Source organism: Sturnira hondurensis, unplaced genomic scaffold, assembly GCF_014824575.4.
Source record: "Sturnira hondurensis isolate 20B ecotype Veracruz unplaced genomic scaffold, ASM1482457v3 Scaffold0022542, whole genome shotgun sequence".
Lineage (NCBI taxonomy): Eukaryota > Metazoa > Chordata > Mammalia > Chiroptera > Phyllostomidae > Sturnira > Sturnira hondurensis.
In genome coordinates this window covers 909,884-931,545 of record NW_028095173.1, presented here as the reverse complement: position 1 = coordinate 931,545, position 21,662 = coordinate 909,884, and the positions used below count along the sequence as shown (strand labels likewise).

The window sequence follows — 21,662 nt, the reverse complement described above, 5'->3', positions numbered from 1 at the left end:
GAATGGAAGGACAGATAAAGTGCTTCTCAGATAAGGTCAAGTTCAAGGAGTTCATCATCACCAAGCCCTTATTATATGAAATGCTAAAGGGACTTATATAAGAAAAAGAAGATGAAAAATATGAACAGTGAAAGGACAGCAAACACACAGTTATTAACAACCACACCTAAAACAAAAGCAAACCAAGAGGACAGCCAGATCAGGAGTGGAACCATAGAAATGAAGAACACATGCAGGGTTAGCAACAGGGGGGTGGGAGGAGGAGAAGGGGGGAGAAGGCACAGAAAATAGCATAGAGTGTAGGTAGAAAATGGATAGGGGGGAAGGCAAGAATAGTGGGGGAAATATAGAATCTAAAGAACTTGAGACACGTGGTTATAAACTAAGGGGGGGGAGAATGGTGGGGAGGGAGTGTGAGGGTGGAGGGGAATAAAGTGGGTAAGAGAACAACTGTAATGGTATAATCAATAAAACATATTTTAAAAATACAGTGACTAGAGAGAGAAACAAAAGAATAAGGACAAAGCCAGAGAAAATAATGAAAAGTAACAGCAAGGGTGACAGAGAGGAGAATGATCATTATGAGTGTGGGAACACCAGCTGCTGGGCCTGGAAGCCACTGGGAGGTCTTCAGATGAAATTGGGGAACTTGAGCAGAGGAGGCTTTTGGAGAAGTGAGGCTGAAAGTGTGGTTAGAGTATGTTCAAGAGAGTTCTGAGAGGAGAGAGTGAGACAGACAATTCTTTCTTTTCTGCTGACTTGGCCACAGACCTAGGGTTGTAGCTGCAGTAACTGAAAGGTAATTTGTTTGTTTTTGAAGATGAAGGAAAGAGAAGGGTGTGTAGATGCTGATGAAAAGCTGTAGCAAAGGTGGGAAATGGACGTAGAAGAGGGGGGGACAAGGGAGAGGGGAGAAGCACTAGCAGTGATAACCTTGAATGGGCATGGAGGACAGGGCTATAGTGCAGGGGGAGTCATTGAGTTTACACGGGATTCATTTGTAGCTTCGCTTTCTAATCCAGTAGCCACGAGTCCCCTGAGGACTTGAGATGTGATGTAAATGAAAAACACACACTGGATTTCAAAGGCATGGTCCCCAAGATGCAATATATTGAATTAATAATTTTTTACATGGATCACATATAGAAGTGAGAAGTTTGGATCCACTGGGTTAAATAAATGTTATTAAAAATAAAAATAAAAAAATAAAACCAACTGATAAACTTTTGTAGATGAACTTCTGAAATATACATAAGGCCAAAAAATGCACAATTTATTATATGTTGAGTATCTTCAATGTGTTACCTAGTATGTTTGGTAAACAAATAGCATCATTAAGATAAAGGGGAAGATTTTATCTCCTTAAAATTTTTTCAAATACTCTGAAAGTATACACTGATGACTACTCTTTTGTTAAATACATATTCTTCTTTTTAAAAAAAGGTTTTATTCAATTAATTTTAGAGAGAGGGAAGGAGGGAGAAAGAGACAGAAATATTGGTATGTGGTTGCCTCTCATGCACCCCCTCCTACTGGGGACCCGGCCTGCAACCCAGCCATGTGCCCTGACTGGGAATCGAACTGGTGAGTCTTTGTTTCACAGGCTAGCGCTCAATCCACTACGTCACACCAGCCAGGGCAAAATACATATTACTCTTGAGTGTATTTCCAAATGATTTTCTATTCGAGAATACATAATTTATCCAGTTGTATATAAGTAAAAGTACAGTTTTTAAAAGATTTTACTTTTTTAATTTTAGGGAGAGGTGAAAGAAGGGAGAAAGAGAGGGAGAGAAAAATCAATCTGTTGCCTCTTGCAGGTGCCCCACCCAAGGACAGAACCCAAAACCCAGGTATGTTGGGTTTGATTGTCCTGACTGGCAATCAATCAAACTGGCGATCCCTCACTTTGCAGGACAATATCCAGCCAACCAGGCCACACTCATCAGGGCTGAAAGTATATTTTTTAATGTATCCTACAATTTTGTCTACGTAGTCTCAAAATTAGTTCAAATCTTTTGTAAGATTTTACCCATATCCTTTACTCTCAAGTTAAATAAATGCTAGATGAGCTACTTCCAAGAAAGATGTTTTTTATAGTCATCTTGTAATAGTCTAAATTTATTGATGAATTGTGTTCATAACTTAGTAAAAAATAAGAAATATTCCACGGTCAGATATTCCCATATCAAAAAGAACAATTGAAAAGTGAAAGATGAGATGAGAAAAAACAAACTTCTTAATTTTCCAAGATGAAATATAATTAAAAAGCAAGAAAGGTAATTACAGAATTATTTGTTAGTGGTTAAAAAAAAACCCAGAAAATTAAAAGGAAAAAATTAATGGCACAATTCTGTGTTCAAGGACTCTTTTAAACTAGTTGTAAAAATTATCAAATACAACTGAGAAAACATTTATAGTAATCGTGACAATCAGTTTATTTAGTGAAATATTCTTTACTTGAATTCTAAAATTCAACAGACTAATTCAGAAGCCTATGCCACAATAGTGGGCCCTAAATATTAAAGTGTCAAAATAAAAACATTAACTTCACATACAATGAACTGTGGATATCTGAATAAAATGTTTTCAGTTTGACATCATATTGTCTATCTGACCAAATTAAGTTAATCACACATCAAGTGTTCATTTTAAACCAGATAATCCAGAAGCTAGGTCAGATAACTAAAAATTTCAGAGATGATACTTCTATAAAACTAGTAAATAGACTCCTACCCTAAACATCTCTAAGAAAACAATATATTCCATCTTAATTTTGAAAGATATAGTTAAGAAAATTTCAGTGTGTGATAAACAAATAGCACGTATTTCTCCAATGTAATTAAAAATGAAAAGAGGAAGTACCTCTCCCAAGAGCTGCTCTTCAGCAGCAGGGCTCTCCTCCCCATCACTCTGTGCTACTTGATCAGAGTCTTTAAGAGCCTTTGGAACACAAAACAATTGCAGAGGAAGTTGAACTTAGTAGCATTATAAAATATTAGTGAAAAATAAAGACAAAAGACCCAATAAACAACATTAAGAGCTACTTTAATCATAAGAAGCAACACTAAGTAAATTTGAGACACACCCTTAAAAGAAAAGCCAAGAACCATTACGGCTGAGACCTTCCCTTTTTATACTAAATGTCCCCTCAATAAAAAAGATCTTAATGTCAAGTATTTGAGTAGTCATTGATTTCATTTTTCCTTTGTTTCTGCAAAATTCATATACCATCAAGAACAAGGTACACTCTACCAGATAAATTAATACTGCTTTAAAATGAGAATTTATTGACTTATTAAAATATCTACAATCAGCATTTATTTTTATACTATAAAGCAGTAAAACAAATTTCTTAAATTATATTTCCGTCTTTGTTATCACCTAAACCAAAACTTTAGAAGATAGCTCTTTTTAAAGGCCTTCTTACCATATCAGGTCCATCCACTTTGTTCAAGGCCAAAGCAATCTGAAATAAAGAAATAAAAAAAACACTCACCTACTCAAATGGAATTCTATTTCAAGGTATATACCAAACATTCATCTCTTATTCCATTCTCATTGGCAAAAATCCACAGAAGTTCTGATCAGGGATAGCATGTTTAAGAAAAGAATAAAATCTGTGCAGAACTGATTCTCAATGGTTCTAGTTTCAATTACAAGGAATTCCATTGCTCACATATCTCACTCTTTTGTTCAATGACAAAACTTCAAAACAAGCCATATTTTCTTCTACTTTGTTTTAAATAAAATACCTGCAATTAGTTTTTAAAAATATTTCTTCAGGTACTCACTCTAGAGATAAACACTATTAGAAGTATTTTGAAGCTCTGACTGGGTAGCTCCGTTAGTTAGAGCATTGTCCCTATACGACAAGGTTGCAAGTTAGATCCCTAGTCAAGGCACATACAAGAATCAACCAATGAATGCATAAAGAAGTGGAAAAACAAATCGATGTTTCTCTCTCTCTAAAATCAATAATAAATAAAAATGTAAAAACCTTAAAAGAAAAAAGCATTCTGAAAAATTCTATTTCCTGTTTTTACTGTCTGGTATGCAGCAGAATTTTGATATTAATCTCTTAAAAACCTAGAGGAGGTATAGCATTAAGATACATAGACTAATAATAAAGTTAAATATTAAAAAACCTAAGGAGTGATCACAGACACATAGCCAATAAGCAGTGGAGCTGTGATGTGACCCCAAGATTGTCTGACATCAAAAAGTGTGCTTGGGCCCTGGCTGGTGTAACTCAGTGGATTGAGCGTGGGCCTGTGAACCACACGATCGCGGTTCGATTCCCAGTCGGGGCACATGCCTGGGTTGCAGGCCAGTTCCCGGTTCCCAGCAGGGGACAAATGAGAGGCAACCATACATTGATATTGCTCTCTCTCTCTCCTTCCCTACCCTCTAAGATAAATAAATAAAATCTTAAAAAAAAAAAAAGTGTGCTCAGCACACCTAGAATGTGCAGAATCCAACCTGTACTGCATGTGACAACCATGTAATGCTCCAGAACACTTTAGTCATTTTTTAAAGAATGACAAGGGCTAATGTTAATTACACAAAGGATCTACACTATTTCCTTCAAGGTTTCCAAAGTCAGTGTGTTTTTACTGCTGTTCATGTCAACACTGCAGAATAATAATTAAACCCCTCTTAGAGAAGAAAATTATAAAGGAATATAACTTCCTCTTTTTATAAGGGAATCATTTTTTAAATTAAAACATTAAACAAATCACTTGGACTTTTTGTTTATTCAGGTTCAGTGCAATAAATTGCCCTTGTTTCAAAATACTTACTAGTTAGCTGTTAGCTGAACCAACTCAATAAATACTTTGGGAATGGTGGGCTAAAGGCATAAACAGCTAGGTTGGAAAATTGTAAAAGCTTGAAATAGTACCATTTTTTATCACTTAAGCTGTAGTGAATGTGGGATGATCTCTAACAGTTTCTCCCTTTCTCCCCTCTCCAGAGCCACTGGTTACACACCCTCTTAAAATCTGTGTTATTTCCAGTATTTGAGGTTCATAGCCTCTTATTGTTATAACCCAATCCTCCCTGACACAACTCTTCAAAACAAGTTTGAATATAAAGTAGTTCTGGGAGCTTTAAAATCCAGGTGTAAGTGGAATTTTACATTTAACAATATGATCCAAAACTTTGGCAAGCAAACACAAATTCTTAGTAAATATATATTGAATGACTGAGATCATCTGTGCAAAATTTTATTTTAAAAAACCTATTCTATAGAAATATTTTACTTATATAAGCACAATTTTTTCACTTTTCTAAAAGTTCACCTTTTTTCCTAGGTCTTCTTTTCTGTATCCTAGAAGTTCAAGGTATTTTCCACGAGAATCATCCTCAAAGTTTACCTTTAAAAAGACATATTCTTAAAACAAAGGCCAGCATATAAAGGCTTAATTTTTAATTAATTGATCACATTTCAAGTAGAATTACTAAAAATATTTAAAGTCTACTATATCAATTAGAAGGTTCACTGTAAGAAGAAAATCCAAAGAATACTTTTCCTTTAAATAAGTAATTTTAAAAATAAGTATACTAGTAATTATCCTAGTTGAATAAGTTTACTTTTAAACAATACTTTTTGTAAATAAAAATCTAACTCATGTCTAAAGGCTATATGAATGAAAAACTCACACTATATGAAATATTTAATATTTCAAAACTCTTTTCCAAAATTAATACTTAATAAAAAATACAAAAATAAACTCTAGCTCTAGCTGGTGTGTCTCAGTGGATTGAGTGGTCGTGGTTCAATTTCCAGTCAGGCCGCATGCCTGGGGTGTAGGCCAAGGAACCAGTTCGAGGCATGCAAAAAGCAACTGATCAATGTTTCTCTTCCACATCCCTCTCTTACACATCAATATTTCTCTCCCTCTCTTTCTCTCTCCTTTTCCCTCTCTTTACAATAAAAACAAACTGTTAAGAAAACTGTATAATTTTATACTTGAACAATAAATAAATAAATAAATAAATAAAGCTGTATAATTTTAGAATTTAACCTTGTATTCAAGATCTCTCTCATCTTTGGAAAATTCATTATCAAGGAATACACATTCCAGTAGAGGCAAATGATTAACCAAAAATTCTACCTGTTATTCTACCATCATAAATGCAACTCAGTAAAAGGGATGAGAAATGCCTCCAATCTCTCTCTTCCCTACACCTCTCCCATCTTTTTCCATTTTCCTTAACTGGATCTACTACAAAAAATAAATATTCTACTTTTTATTATACTTATGTTTTTAGTATTCTAAGCTCTATGTTCTAATTTTAAAATAGGTCTGGTGAATATTATCTTTCTTTTATACTGTTTTTTACTTATTAAAAAAGTACTTCGTATTAGGTTTTTCAAAGAAGGGAAGAACTCATGACATAAAAAATTAGGTCGTGTGCTCTTCATAGGTTTCCTTAATTTCATCCTGAGGTTCCTGACATCACATTCCTTCAAATGTTTCTTTACTAGGAAGACAGATTTAGAATATGATGGAAATAGTTAAATCTGCAGATAATGAAATAAAATTGTTTTAATACCAACTTTACCTTCAAAAAGGACCACACATTTTTTTCAAATTCTGACTGAGAAGCGTCAATTTTTTTCTGACAATATTTGACAAAGCCTTGTGACTGCATGACCTGCTGAAGTTGGTCTGATCGGCTGAGGAATTCCTTTTCTGTTACAACCTGACTAATGAACACATGCTGCTGCTGCTGCTGCTGCTGCTGCTCAGCTCCCTGCTGAGACGGCGTTTTGACATTCTCAAAGGTAACCAGTCTGCCTCCAAACTATAAAAGAACAAACAAACAAAGTCAGTTTGAATACAAGGATGTGGCAAAAAATGTTTTTATTATACACATGCTAAGAGAAAGGACTGTGACCTAAATATATATCCTTTGGATAAAATCAGTGGACATACTCTCCCATACCCCACTATTTCACCCTAGTCTTCAACTATTCCTCTTCACAAAACCCACCTTCTAGATAAAATGTGCCCTACAATTTCTAACCTACTTCATTTTACTTTTACATACTCAATGCTACTTCTTTGTTTTAATACATATTTTATTTATTTTTAGAGAGAGAAGAAGGGAGAGATAAAGAGGGAGAGAAACATCAGCGTGTGGTTGCCTCTCATGCACCCCACACCAGGGACCTGGCCCACAACCCAGGCATGTACCCTGACTGGGAATCGAACCAGTGACCCCTTGGTTCGCAGGCCATCACTCAATCCACTGAACCACATCACCTAGGGCTCGATGCTACTCCTTTTTAAGGCCCAGACAAATGTTACCTCTTCCATCTCGGATGCCTTCAGTGTACTAGTGTACTACAGACGCCTTTTGATTAAACTATTACTTACATGTACTTGCCTCACCTTTAGGTCTAGGTGCTGTTTTGGAGGATGGCGGTATATGCCACTCTCCCAAAATACACCATTTGGCATAATGATTATTTTGAGCTTAAGAGTACTTGAAAATGAACAGGAGCAGAAAAGCACTCCTTTTTCCATCTCCTCTTTTTTCTGAAAGTAGGAGATAAAACTCCCATGAGAGCTGTTCTCCCTACGCCAAGAGTAAAGAAACATTCTTATCACTAGCAATGAGGGTTAAGGCAAAGAGAAATCTGTACAAATAAGACTTGTTAAATAACAGACAAAACATTTACATAACAACTATTTCCCTCTAGTCTCTATATATTTACTTTTCTACAATTAGCATTTGTTCAACCTAGGTTTTACTACATCTTTGTATGCTTTCCTCCTGTTAAGCTGTCTTATGTCAACTTAACTTTCAAGCCAGCGTGAAAAACCTAGAAAGGGAGATAGATGCAAAGTTGTGCCTCCTCTACATTTACAAGAAAGGGTCTGTGTCTACTTTATTCTTGTATTGCCTAAGTATCCAGTATCTGGCTGGTATATATTAAGTAGACAGTTAATATCTAATTAATGTATTCATAAAAATACAGGTAAAGAAGAAAGTACAAATTCCCGGCCAAGATGGAGGCGCAGGTGGAAACACTGTGTCCCCTCCCACAAATAAATTTAAAGACAGCTAAGTTTTAGAAACAAAAACGCAGTCAAAACAGTGAAAACTGAACTGTATGGAAGTCTGACAACAACAAACCACTCAGCCACCAGACAGGTCAGAGGGGCGGAGTCAGCAGCAGAGCACGGTCAGGCTAAAAACATTGTTCTGTTCAACCAACCCAGGAGCAGAGGCGGAGGTGGTTGGTGAATCCCAAGCACAGGGTGGCCACGGGCAGGCGCAGTGAGGGCACAGAGAAGCTACTGACTGCGGTCACACATTCGCACGCAGAAAAACCAAGCAAAGGAGCGAACAGTGAGACAGACCGCTCAGGCTAGGGCCTCAGCGCCGGGAATTAGAGCCTGAAAGCACCAACTGGAAAGACTTTCTCGGGGTCAATGGGCCGGGAGAGGCTCCCAGGCTCACAGAGAGTTCACTGAGAAGACCCACAGGGTCCCGGAGAGTACACGGGCCCACACACCCAGAAACCAGCACCAGAGGGGCCCAATTTGCTTGCGGGAAGCTACAGAGGAGGCAGAAATCTGAGAGAGAGCACAGCTGAGCAAAGTGCAATTTTGCCCCCCTCTCTGACCCTGCCCCCCGACTGAGTTGCCCCACCCTGGTGAACACCTAAGGCTCCGCTCCTCATACATAACAGGTTCGAACAGACCAAACGTTATGACTCAAGAACAGCTCAAAGACCCAGAGCCTATAATTCTAAGAGAACAAGAAATAGCAAACCTTTCAGATGCACAGTTCAAAACACTGGTGATCAGGATGCTCACAGAACTGGTTGATTTTAGCCACAAACTAGAGGAACATATGAAGGCTAAACTGATTGAAATGAAGGGAAACCCATAGGAAACCAACAGTGATGGGAAGGAAACTGGGACTCAAATCAAGGGAGTGAACCAGAGGGAAGAAAGAAACAACCAAACAGAAAAGAAGGAAGAAACAAGAATTCAAAAAAATGAGGAGAGGCTTAGGAACCTCCAGGACATCTTTAAACATTCCAACATCCAGATTATAGGGGTACCAGAAGGGGAAGAGAAACAGCAACAGGTGGAAAACTTATTTGAACAAATAATAAAGGAGAACTTCCCCAGTCTGGCAAAGGAAATAGACTTCCAGGAAATCCAGAAAGCTCAGAGAGTCCCCAAGAAGGTGGACCCAAGAAGGAACACACCAAGGCACATCATAATTACATTAGCCAAGATTAAAATGAAAGAGAGAATTCTAGAAGCAGCAAGAGATAAGGGGACAGTCACCTACAAAAGAGCTCCCATCAGACTGTCAGCGAATTTCTCTAAAGAGACCTTACAGGCAAGAAGGGGCTGGAAAGAAGTATTCCAAGTCATGAAATCCAAAGACCTACAGCCAAGATTGCTCTATCCAGCAAAGCTTCCATTTAGAATGGAAGGGTAGGTAAAGTGCTTCCCAGATAAGGTCAAGTTCAAGGAGTTCATCATCACCAAGCCCTTATTATATGAAATGCTAAAGGGACTTATCTAAGAAAAAGAAGATAAAAAAGATGAACAGTGAATGAAAGGACAGCAAACTCAGTTACTAACAACCACACCTAAAACAAAAGCAAACCAAGAGGACAGCTAGATTGGGATCTGAAGCATAGAAATGGAGATCACAAGGAGGGTTAGCAACAGGGAAGTGGGAGGAGGAGAAGGGGGGAGAAGGTACAGAGAATAAGTAGCATAGACAGTAGGTAGAAAATAGACAGTGGGGAGGGCAGGAATACTATGGGAAATACAGAATCTAAAGAACTTGTGACACATGGACATGAATGAAAGGGGGGGAATGGTGGGGGAGGGGTGTGCAAGGTGGAGGGGAGTGAAGGTGGGAATGGGACAACTGTAATGGTATAATTAATAAAATATATTTTATAAAAAAAGAAGAAAGTACAGGCCCTGACTAGTGTGGCTCAGTTGACTGAGTACAGGCCTGTGAACCAAGGGTCGCTGGTTTGATTCCCCATCAGGGAACACCTCCTGGGTTTCCAGCCAGGTCCCCAGTAAGGGATGTGTGAGAGGCAACCACACATTGATGTTTCTCTCCCTCCCTCCCTTCCCCTCTCTCTAAAAATAAATAAAATAAAATAAAATCTTAAAAAATAAAAATAAAAAAAGAAAGTACAAGAACAAACTTGATTCTTCATACTCAGTAATTTTTATACAAGGATTATGGACTTTAAACAAACTTATCTTATTAAATATCTAATATATTCAAAGTGCTTGTTATATCAGACATTACAGAAAATGCCAAGACAGAAGAAACTACAAATCACTATCCTTCAGAAACTTAATGTGAAAATAAAACTGGATACAACAGGTACATATAAGTGCCAAAGAGGTATGGATAACACCACACATGATATAGAATTTCACAGAAGGACAAAAACACTGGGTTTCCCCAAGTTCTAGGAAAGTTTGAGAAACATCCAAAAGCAAGATCAAACTGAATTTTATATAATGATTGTTTATTCATTTACTTGGTTTTATGTAATATTATTATAATGTTGCATAAGTATAAATAATGTAAATGCTATTTAGTCATCAGGGTTTTTTTGTTTTTAAATATTTTATTTATTTTTTTAGAGAGGGAAAGGGAGGGAGAAAGAGAGGGAGACAAATAGCAATGTGTGGTTGCTTTTTTCACGCCCCCTCCTGGGGACCCAGCCCACAACCCAGGTATGTGCCCTGACTGGGAATCACACCAGTAACCTTTTGATTCGCAGGCTGGTGCTCATTCCACTGAACCACACAAGTCAGGGCAAGTCATCAGTTTTTAAATCATCCAAAACAAATACAGAAAACTTAGGTATTGCTACTGAACATAATAAAATTTTTTTAAAAACATTGGTGATGTAATTTACAAAAATTGAAAGAAAAAATTTGGAAAGGTGAAAATAAAAAATATAGATGTTCTAATACTACATAAAAGTTTCAATTAATACTATGTAAAGTTGATATATCAAGACATGGATATTTAAGTAAATTATTTACTTTCTAAAGACAATCACAAAAATTCTACAATGTCAGTGGTAGTAACTCAAAGATATTTGAGGGGGATAAAGACAATATACCCCTTATGGCCACAGAGAGGGAATTTTCATCACATTCTGTTAAAGGGAAGAGCAGAGGAAGAACACTTCCGGCTTCTCCATCCCTACACTCTCCTGGGAGAGCACTGATTAACATTGTTTTTCAGGGAAGAAATGTAAAAGGCTTGCAATAGCTCTTAAGAGCTTTTTTTCCTTTTCCTTTTTTTTTCCATCTGCCTTCCAACACGGGGCAATAGTATATATAGATAAAAGTTGCCTGTACCTTTAAGGAAATCCAGGATCTCAAAGACATATTTCTGCATAAATGTTTATTGCAGCATTATTCTCAAAAGCCAAGGGTGAAAACAACCTAATTGTCCACTGACAGATGAATGCTTAAGGAAAATGTTGTATGTATATACACAATGACATATTATTCAGCCTTTCAAAGAAGAAAATATTGTCATATACAACATGAGGACATTATGCTATGAGAAACAACCCAATCACAAAAAAACAAAATCTGTGTGATTCCATACATGAGGTATCTAAAGTAATAAAAGTCAGAGGCTCTCTCTATGGATCCTACCTGTGCCTTCCCCTACCCCCTTCTACCTCCAAAGCCTACATGCATGGTCCTACCCCACTACCTCCTTCTGTGCCCCCACATGCCTGAACCCCCCCCACATGAAACTTTCCCATCTCTCTCAAGGCATACATTTCTCTCTTTCTCCTAAACTCTAAGGGCCCTTTTTTCTGCTATAACTTGTATCTTGAGTCCATTTTTTCTACAGCTCACTTCTTCTACCTCTGTGACTAAGTAAACTTTCTCTTATAATTTAAAAAAATATAAATAATTAAAAAGTAAAGTAGTCAAAATCAAAGAATCAGGAAGTAGAATGTAATCACCAGAGGCTAGGAGAGAAAAATAGGCAGTTGTTGCTTGATAGGTATAGAGTTTCAGTTTTATAAGATAAAAAAAGTCTGAGAGATCTGTTACACAACAATATGCATGTAGGTAACACACTACTGCACACTTAAAAAGGGTTAACATGCTAAACTTCATATTTTGTATTTTTACCATACTAAAAAAACTGGCTAGTAAAAAAAAAAGCTAGAAGGAAGGGAAGGAGAGAAGAAAGGACATAATCTTTAAAAAGAAGGAATGAAGGAAGAAGAGATACAGAAGGAAGACAAGTTTAAGAATGTGATGCAGAGAGATGGATGGATGAAGGTTGTACAACTTGAATGTACTTTTGCCAGTGAAAGGTATATTTTAAAATGGTCAAAAATAGTGAGGTTTTCGTTATGTATAAAGAGTGGACCCCCGAGGGAGGAGAAGGAAGATGGCGAACAAAGGAAGAAGTAGGACAAAGGATTTCGCTTCCCTTCAAGTGCTGGAGAAAAACCAGGCTGCTCTGCAGAGGAGCACTGCGAACACCCAACAGGGACCCAGCATATGGGACGGCAGGACCCCAGAGAGTATAGCGGACACTGAATGACCAGAGGTTGAGGAGAGGAGACGGACCTCAGATCAGCAAGGTACGAGGGAACAGCACAGAGGCTGCGGGCCCTTCGCCTGCGGCGCCAGGGCCCTGGCAGGGCCGCCCTGATCTCTGAGAGCCGAGGGAGGGCAACAAGGACAACCCTATGAGAGAACTAGTCACCGGCATCCTCTCTAACCAGCAGGGTGCAGATTGGAAAACACCAGGAAAGATGGTTTGCCTGTAGTGGCGGAGAGAAGAGTGGGCATTGGGAAGCACACCGGAGAACTCTGATAACTCGTGGAGTCGGGCTGTGTTTGCCAGTTTGGGGAACTGAGGGGCCCCAGCATTCCCAGTAGCCTGAGCCAGCGCTCCCACAATCTCGGGGGAGATTCGGGATACGGTCAGTGCCCCTGGAAGAGCACCAGTCACCAGCTCCCTCCCTACCTAGCCGGGCGCAGGCTGAGAAGCACCGGAAGGCAGGCTGTAGTTGCCAGGCTGTAGTTGCCGGCTTGGAGGTCTGGGTGGCGCGCATTCCCGGAGGTGCGCATTCCCGATATGGGGGGGGGACACTCCAGCTGGGGACTCCAGTGGGCGCTCACACAGCATCGGGGCGCTGCGCGAGACTTACAGGGCCCCTGGGGAAGCGCCAATCGCCAGATCCATCCCTACCCAGCGGGGCGCAGACTGAGAAGCATCCAGAATCCAGTGTGGTCACCAGCTTGGAAGTCTGGGAATCCCGTACATTCCCGGTGGCTGGCATTCCCAGTGGTGCGCATTCCCAATACCGGGGGACTCCAGCCGGGGACTCCAGCGGGCGCTCACACAGCCTTGGGGCGCTGTGCGAGACTGACAGTGCCCCTGGGGAAGTGCCAATTGCCAGATTCATCCCTACCCAGCTGGGCTCAGACTGAGAAGCACCGGGAGTCAGGCTGTGGTTGCCAGCTTGGAAGAATTGTGAGTTGCCCAGTGTGTGCAGCCACAGCACTGGGAAAGGTCCAAGCCCAAGCCTGCGAGACCAGGAAGGCCTGCCTGGGAGTGCGTGCCCTCACGCCAGGCCAGAGTTGGGAAGCCTGGGGAAAAACCTGATCTCAGCGGGGCACGGGAGAGCGGCACCATTCTGGATCTTGGGAGGGCACTGGCGAGACCAGCTAAGTTCACCGAGAGGAGAGAAAGGCCACACTAATAGCCCCTCAGGCTGCTGCAGCTAGGGAGACCAGAAGAAAAGGTTTGACCAGCTGGAAGCCAAAAAGAGGAGTAGGTGGAAGTGGAGAACACCAAAATACCTGCAGGAGACTGCACCACTGAATCTCACAGGCATCTTACCACAGAAGTTCTCACCATAAACCCATGAACCCAAAAGAGACCACTTTAAGAAGCTGAAGCCAACAAGAAGAGCAACACAAACAATGGGAAGACAAAGAAACAACCCCCAAATGAAAGAAAAGGAGGAAGTCTCAGAAAGAATGTTAGATGAAATAGAGGCAAGCCAACTATCAGATATTGAATTCAAAGCACTGGTTATCAGGAAATTCAAAGAGCTTACAATGAGCTACCAGAAACTACAGGGGAGCTACAGTGAGCTCTCTGCAAACTACACCAACATGAAAAAGGAAATGGAAACCCTTAGTAAAGGCCAAGAGGAAATGAAGAATACAATTTCTGAACTGAAGAACACAGTAGAAGGTATGAAGAATAGAATCGATATGGCGGAAGATCGCATAAGTGAGACAGAAGACAGGATAGAAAGAATCTCCCAGACAGACCAAATAATGGAAAAGAGAATCAGAAAAAATGAGGAGAATTTAAGAGAAATGCAAGACAACATGAAACGTAATAATATCCGAATAATAGGAATACCAGAAGGAGAGGAAGAAGAACAAGGGATAGAAAACCTCCTTGAAAGAGTAATTACGGAAAATTTTCCTAAGTTGAGGAGAGAGAAAGTCACACGGATTCAGGAATCGCAGAGAGTCCCAAACAGGTGGAACCCAAAGAGGCCTACTGCAAGACACATCATCATTAAAATGGCAAACCTCCAAGACAAAGAGAAAATCCTAAAGGCAGCAAGGGAGAAAAAGGAAATAACATACAAGGGGGTCCCAATAAGGTTGGCTACTGACTTCTCAACGGAAACATTCCAAGCAAGAAGAGAATGGCAGGAAATATTCCAAGTAATGAGAAACAGAGGCCTACAACCAAGGCTATTGTACCCAGCAAGGCTCTCAATCAAGATAGAAGGCCAAATAAAGAGCTTCCAAGACAAAAGAAGTCTAAAAGAATACGCCTCCACCAAACCAGCTCTACAAGAATTACTAAAAGGACTGCTTTAGGAAAGGAAGGAAAAGAGAGAGATAGAGAGGAACACAGGTACACAAATGGCAATGAATAAGTACCTTTCAATAATAACCTTAAACGTAAATGGATTAAATGCACCAATTAAAAGACATAGAATAGCTGAATGGATAAGAAAGCACGACCCACACATATGCTGCCTACAAGAGACCCACCTCAGGTCAAAGGACCACCACAGACTAAAAGTGAAAGGATGGAACCAAATTTTCCAAGCAAATGGACAAGAAAAAAAAGCCGGGGTAGCAATTCTCATATCAGACAAAATAGACTTCAAAAGAAGGGCCATAAAGAGAGACCCAGAAGGTCACTTCATAATACTCAAAGGGAGAATCCACCAAGAAGACATTAACATCGTAAATATATATGCACCCAACATAGGAGCACCCAAATATATAAAGAAAATTCTGGAGGACCTCAAGAAAGAAATTGACAGCAACACAATTATAGTAGGAGATTTTAACACCCCACTGTCTAAATTGGACAAATCTTCCAAACAAAATATCAACAAAGATATTGCAGCATTAAATGATACCCTAAACGAAATGGACCTAATTGATATATATAGAGCCCTCCATCCCAAAGAAGCTAAATACACTTTCTTTTCAAATGCACATGGAACATTTTCAAAGATAGATCACATGATAGGACACAAAACGAGTCTCAATAAATTCAAGAAAATAGAAATCATACCAAGCATTTTCTCTGATCACAAGGGACTGAAATTGGAAACCGACCCCAATGAAAAAAACCCAAAACACCCAAAATCATGGAGACTGAATGGTAGGCTATTAAACAACGAATGGGTCAAGATTGAAATTAGGGAAGAAATCAGAAAGCTTCTGGAAACAAATGAAAATGAACTCACAACAACCCAAAACCTATGGGACACAGTGAAGGCAGTCCTGAGAGGGAAGTTCATAGCAATACAGGCCTACCTAAAGAAGATAGAAACATTTCAAACAAACAACCTAACCCGACGCCTCCAAGAACTCGAGGAACAACAACAAAGACAGCCCAGAGCAAGTAGAAGGAAGGAAATAACCAAGATCAGAGCAGAATTAAATGACATAGAAACTAAAAGCACAATTCTAAGGATCAATGAATCCAGGAGTTGGTTTTTTGAAAAGATAAACAAAATAGACAAACCTTTAAGTAGGCTCATCAAGAAAAGAAGAGAGAAGACCCAAATAAACACAATCAGAAATGAAAGAGGAGAGATTACAACTGATACTGCAGAAATAGAAAGGATTGTAAGAAATTACTATGTGGAACTGTATGCCAAGAAATTTGAAAACCTAGGTGAAATGGACAAATTTCTAGAAAAATATAATCTTCCAAAACTCAATGAAAAAGAAGCAGAAAACCTGAACAGGCCAATAACAGCAAATGAAATTGAAGCAGTAATCAAAAAACTCCCATCACACAAAAGCCCTGGACCAGATGGTTTCACAGGAGAATTCTACAAAGCTTTTAAGGAAGAGCTAACCCCTATTCTTCACAGACTATTCCAAAAAATCCAAAAGGAGGGAAAACTCCCCAACTCTTTTTATGAAGCCAGCATCACCCTAATTCCAAAGCCAGATAGAGACACAACAAAGAAAGAAAATTACAGGCCAATATCACTGATGAACATAGATGCTAAAATCCTCAATAAAATATTGGCAAATCGCATCCAACAATACATCAAAAAGATCATACACCACGACCAAGTGGGATTCATCCCAGGGATGCAAGGATGGTTCAATATACGCAAATCAATAAATGTAATACACCAAATAAACAAAAGCAAAGACAAAAATCACATGGTCATATCAATAGATGCGGAAAAAGCTTTTGATAAGGTTCAACACCCATTTATGATAAAGGTACTCAGCAAGGTGGGAATAGAGGGAACATTCCTCAATATAATAAAGGCCATATATGAAAGACCTACAGCCAACATCATACTCAATGGGCAAAAACTAAAAGCTTTTCCACTAAGATCAGGTACAAGACAAGGTTGCCCACTTTCACCACTTCTATTCAATATAGTATTAGAAGTTCTAGCTGCAGCGATCAGACAAGAAAAGGAAATAAAAGGCATCCAAATCGGAAAGGAGGAAACAAAACTGGCATTGTTTGCAGATGACATGATAGTGTACATGGAAAACCCTATAGCCTCTACCAAAAAACTGCTGGAACTAATAAATGAATTTGGCATAACAGCGGGATACAAAGTTAATATCCAGAAATCAAAGGCATTTTTGTATACCAACAATGAAGCAGCAGAAGCAGAAATCAGGAAAAAAATCCCATTCGATATAGCAAAAAGAAAAATAAAATATCTGGGAATAAACCTAACCAAGGAGGTAAAAGACCTGTATGCAGAAAACTACACAACACTGAAGAAAGAAATCAAGGAAGACACAAATAAATGGAAACATATACCGTGTTCATGGATTGGAAGAATTAACATCATCAAAATGTCCATACTACCCAAAGCAATTTACAGATTCAATGCAATACCTATTAAAGTACCAATGGCGTATTTCACAGACATAGAACAAACACTTCAAAAATTTATATGGAACCAGAAAAGACCCCGAATAGCTGCTGCAATTTTGAGAAAGAAGAACAAAGTAGGAGGGATCACAATACCTGATATCAAACTGTATTACAAGGCCACTGTAATCAAAACAGCCTGGTACTGGCACAAAAACAGGCACATAGACCAATGGAATAGAACAGAGAGCCCAGAAATAAACCCAACTCTCTACAGTCAATTAATATTCGACAAAGGGGGCAATAACATAAAATGGAGTAAAGACAGCCTTTTCAACAAATGGTGTTGGGAGAACTGGACAGCTACATGCAAAAAAATGAAACTTGAGCACCAACTTACACCATACACCAAAATAAATTCAAGGTGGATAAAAGACTTAAATATAAGCCGTGAAACCATTAAAACCCTAGAGGAGAGCCTTGGCAAGAAAATCTCAGATATTCCACGCAGCAATATTTTTACTGATACGTCCCCTAGAGCAAGGAACATAAAGGAAAGAATAAACAAATGGGATCTCATCAAAATTAAAAGCTTCTGCATGGCTAAGGAAAACAGTATCAAGATACAAAGAGAAGCAACAGCTTGGGAAAACATATTTGCCAATGATACCTCAGATAAGGGTTTAATCTCCAAAATATACAAAGAACTCATTCGGCTCCACTCAAAGAAGACAAGCAACCCAATCAAAAAATGGGCAGAGGACTTGAACAGACATTTCTCCAAGGAGGACATACAGAGAATCCAGAGACACATGAAAAGATGCTCGATATCACTAGCTATCAGAGAGATGCAAATTAAAACCGCAATGAGATACCACTTAACACCAGTCAGATTGGCTATCATAAACAAAGAAACAAACAACAAGTGCTGGAGAGGTTGTGGGGAAAAGGGGACTCTAGTTCACTGTTGGTGGGATTGCAGACTGGTACAACCACTATGGAAAACAGTATGGAATTTTCTAAGAAAACTAAAAATGAACGTACCTTTTGACCCAGCAATTCCACTCTTGGGAGTATATCCTAAGAACCCTGAAACACCAATCCAAAAGAACCTATGCACCCCGATGTTCATAGCAGCACAATTTACGATAGCCAAGAGTTGGAAGCAGCCTAGATGCCCATCGGTAAATGACTGGATCAAAAAACTATGGTACATTTACACAATGGAATTCTATGCTGCAGAAAGGAAGAAGGAACTACTACCCTTTGCAACATCACGGATGGAACTGGAAAGCATTATGCTGAGTGAAATGAGCCAGGCAGTGAAAGACAAATATCATATGATCTCACCATTAACAGGATTCTAAACAAACCAAACAAGCAAGCAAAATACGACCAATGACACTCAAATACAGAACAGGCTGACAGGGTCCAGAGGGGAGAGGGGAGAGAATCATAGGGGAAAAGGGAATGGACTCACATGAACAAGTATAAAGGACACATGGACAATAACTAAGGGTGGGGGCAGAAATGGGAGGAAGGCGGGGAGCATGGGGTGTGGGGCGGGCAGGGTTGGGAATATAAGACAGAAACCTGTACTTGAACAAGAATTAAATAAAAATTATATTAAAAAAAAAGAGTGGACCCCCCAAAAAACCAGAATTATTTTCCTGTAGTACAGGCTTCCCCCACCAGGTGAGTATTCTAGGAACTCATCTGTATCAGTGTACAAGCTGGTATTGCTGTAAAAGGCTGCAACCAGCTTCAGTGAGTTTTTTTTTTAAGACTCTTTCAAGTGTTTGCCCACTTCATGATGGGTGATTTACAAGCTCACCTGCCCATATCATGCTCAGTGTTCAACAGTTATTCATCCAAAATGGCATCACCCCTGTGCCCTATTCTCTCTATAAACCCAATCTCACCCTGAATGATGTTTTTTGTTTCCCCAGATGAAAAAAAGTCCTCAAAAAGAAACAATTTGCCAATATGGAAGAAGTCAAGGAAAAAAAACCCCAGCAGAGGTACTAAAAGGAATCAAAACTGATGAGTTCAAAATCTGTTTTGAGCAGTGAAAAAAAGGTCTCAACAAGTATAACCAAATGGAGGGTACTTTGAAGGTGACTGAAGTTGAAACATGCAAGAATACACAATTTTTTATAAAATAAATTCCAGGTTTTAGGGGGGTTCCACAACATGTTTTACAATTAAAAAAGAAAAATAGGGGGAAGGTCCCACTTTTCCCAAGGAGACCTTTTAAATGAAGAAAAAGCCACAATAACCTCAAAATGGATAAAAGACTTAATTATAAATCGTAATACCATAAATGTCCTAGCAGGGGTATCCAACCTATTGGCATCTTTGGGCTACACATAAAATACACAAACACTAATTAAAACTGATAAGCAAAAAAGAGGTTTCAAGTAAATTTATGATTTTGTTTTGGGCCGCATTCATACCCATCCTGGGCCACATGTTGGACGCCCTTGTGACCTAGAAGAAAACATAGGCAGTATAATTTCAGATGTCCCATGCAGCAATTTTTTGCTGATATATCTCCTGAGGCAAGGAAAATAAAGAAAAAAATAAATGGGACTATGTCAAATTAAAAAGCTTCTATACAGCTGAAGACGCCATAATCAAAATGAAAGGGGAACAGATCGTATGAGAAAACATACTTGCTAATGATACCTTGGACAAGGGTTTGATCTCCAAAATTTATAAAGAACTCGTACTATTCCACTCCAGGAAGACAAACAACCCAACTAAAAACTGGGCAAAGGACCTGAACAGAAATTTCTCCAAGGAGGACATACAGAGCACCCAGAAGCATATGAAAGGATGCTCAGCATCACTAGCTATTAGAGAGATGCAAATTAAAATCACAATGAGATATCACCTCACACCTGCCAGAATGGCCCTCATAACAAATCAACAAACAAGTGTTGTGGAGGATGTGGAGAAAAGGGAACCCTACTGCAATGTTGGAGGGAATGCAGACTGGTATAGCCACTGCGGAAAATAGTGTGGAATTTCCTCAAAAATAAATTAAAAATGTAACTACCTTTTGACCCAGCAATTCCACTGCTGGGATTATACCCTAAGAATCCTGAAACACCAGTTAAAAAGAACTCATGCACTACTATGTTCACAGCTGCACTGTTTACAATAGCCAAGTGCTGGAAACAGTGTAAGTGCCCATCAGTAAATCAGTGGATTGAAAACTGTGGTACATTTGCACAATGGAATACTATGTAGAGGAAAGAAAGAAGGAACTCCTACCTTTCGTGACAGCATGGATAGAACCGGAGAATATTATGCTAAGTGAAATAAGCCAGGTGGTGAAAGACAAATAGCATATGATCTCACCTATGAGAGGAACCTAATCAACAAAACAAAGTAACCAGCAAAATAGAACCAGAGGCACAGACACAAGGAACAGACTGACAGCGCGGGGAGTGGGGAGGGCAATAAGGGTGGAAAGAAGGGGAAGGGAGTCAAGGAACATGAATCAATGGACAAGAGGGTGGGGGAATAACTGTCAGGGGAAGGTAGTAGGCAGAGGAGGGCAAAGGGGGAAAAATTGGGACAACTGTAATAGAATAACAATGTTTTAAAAAAAAAAGATGTGTAACTTAAGTGTCCTCCTACTAAGAACACATCATTACCTTACTCAGTTTGGGTAAAATCCTGAAATAAAAAAATCAGCCCTTGCTGGTGCGGTTCAGTGGATGAGTGCCAGCCTGCAAACTGAAGGGTCACAGATTCCATTTCCAGTCGGGGCACATGCCTAGGTTGTGGGCCAGGTCCCCAATTGGGGGCACGTGAGAGACAACCACACGTTCACGTTTCCCTCCCTCCTTTCCTCCCTCCTCCCTTCCCCCCTCTCTAAAAATAGATAAATGAATCTTTAAAAAAATAAAGAAATCAAAGTTTGTTTGGAAAAAAAAGTCACAGACACATCTCAAACTCAATCTTCTTCCAAGAGAGTGATCCTATAATAACACTTTACCATGATAAGTCTTTTGCGATTGTGGACCATAATAACAAATCCACCTACTGAAAAGGAAGCACCAATAGGCCTTCGGATCCACTTGGGTGGCTTCTTCAGAGGCAACACCATATGATGCTGAGCAGCCTGCTGAGGAATTTGTAATGGAGGAAGAGGCTGTCCTGTGCCAAAGGGGTCAAGATTTCCAAAAGATGATGAAAGCTAAAAAAACAATAATGTGAGAAGA

General features: G+C 39.3%; 1 protein-coding gene across 17 annotated transcripts in view; it reads right to left on the bottom strand.

Annotated features, from left to right (window-relative positions):
• SEC31A (SEC31 homolog A, COPII component) overlaps positions 1-21,662 on the bottom strand; it is a 97,650-nt gene that overhangs the window by 41,839 nt on the left and 34,149 nt on the right. For 16 of the 17 annotated variants that reach the window (XM_037035648.1, XM_037035656.1, XM_037035657.1 and 13 more), the window contains 5 exons: positions 21,485-21,637; positions 6,571-6,813; positions 5,304-5,378; positions 3,431-3,469; positions 2,866-2,943 (listed from right to left, as the gene is read on the bottom strand). In XM_037035648.1, the coding sequence (XP_036891543.1) occupies positions 2,866-2,943; positions 3,431-3,469; positions 5,304-5,378; positions 6,571-6,813; positions 21,485-21,637 (588 nt within the window). The remainder of the gene's footprint in view (positions 1-2,865; positions 2,944-3,430; positions 3,470-5,303; positions 5,379-6,570; positions 6,814-21,484; positions 21,638-21,662) is intronic. The other variant, XM_037035658.1, reaches the window with a different exon arrangement.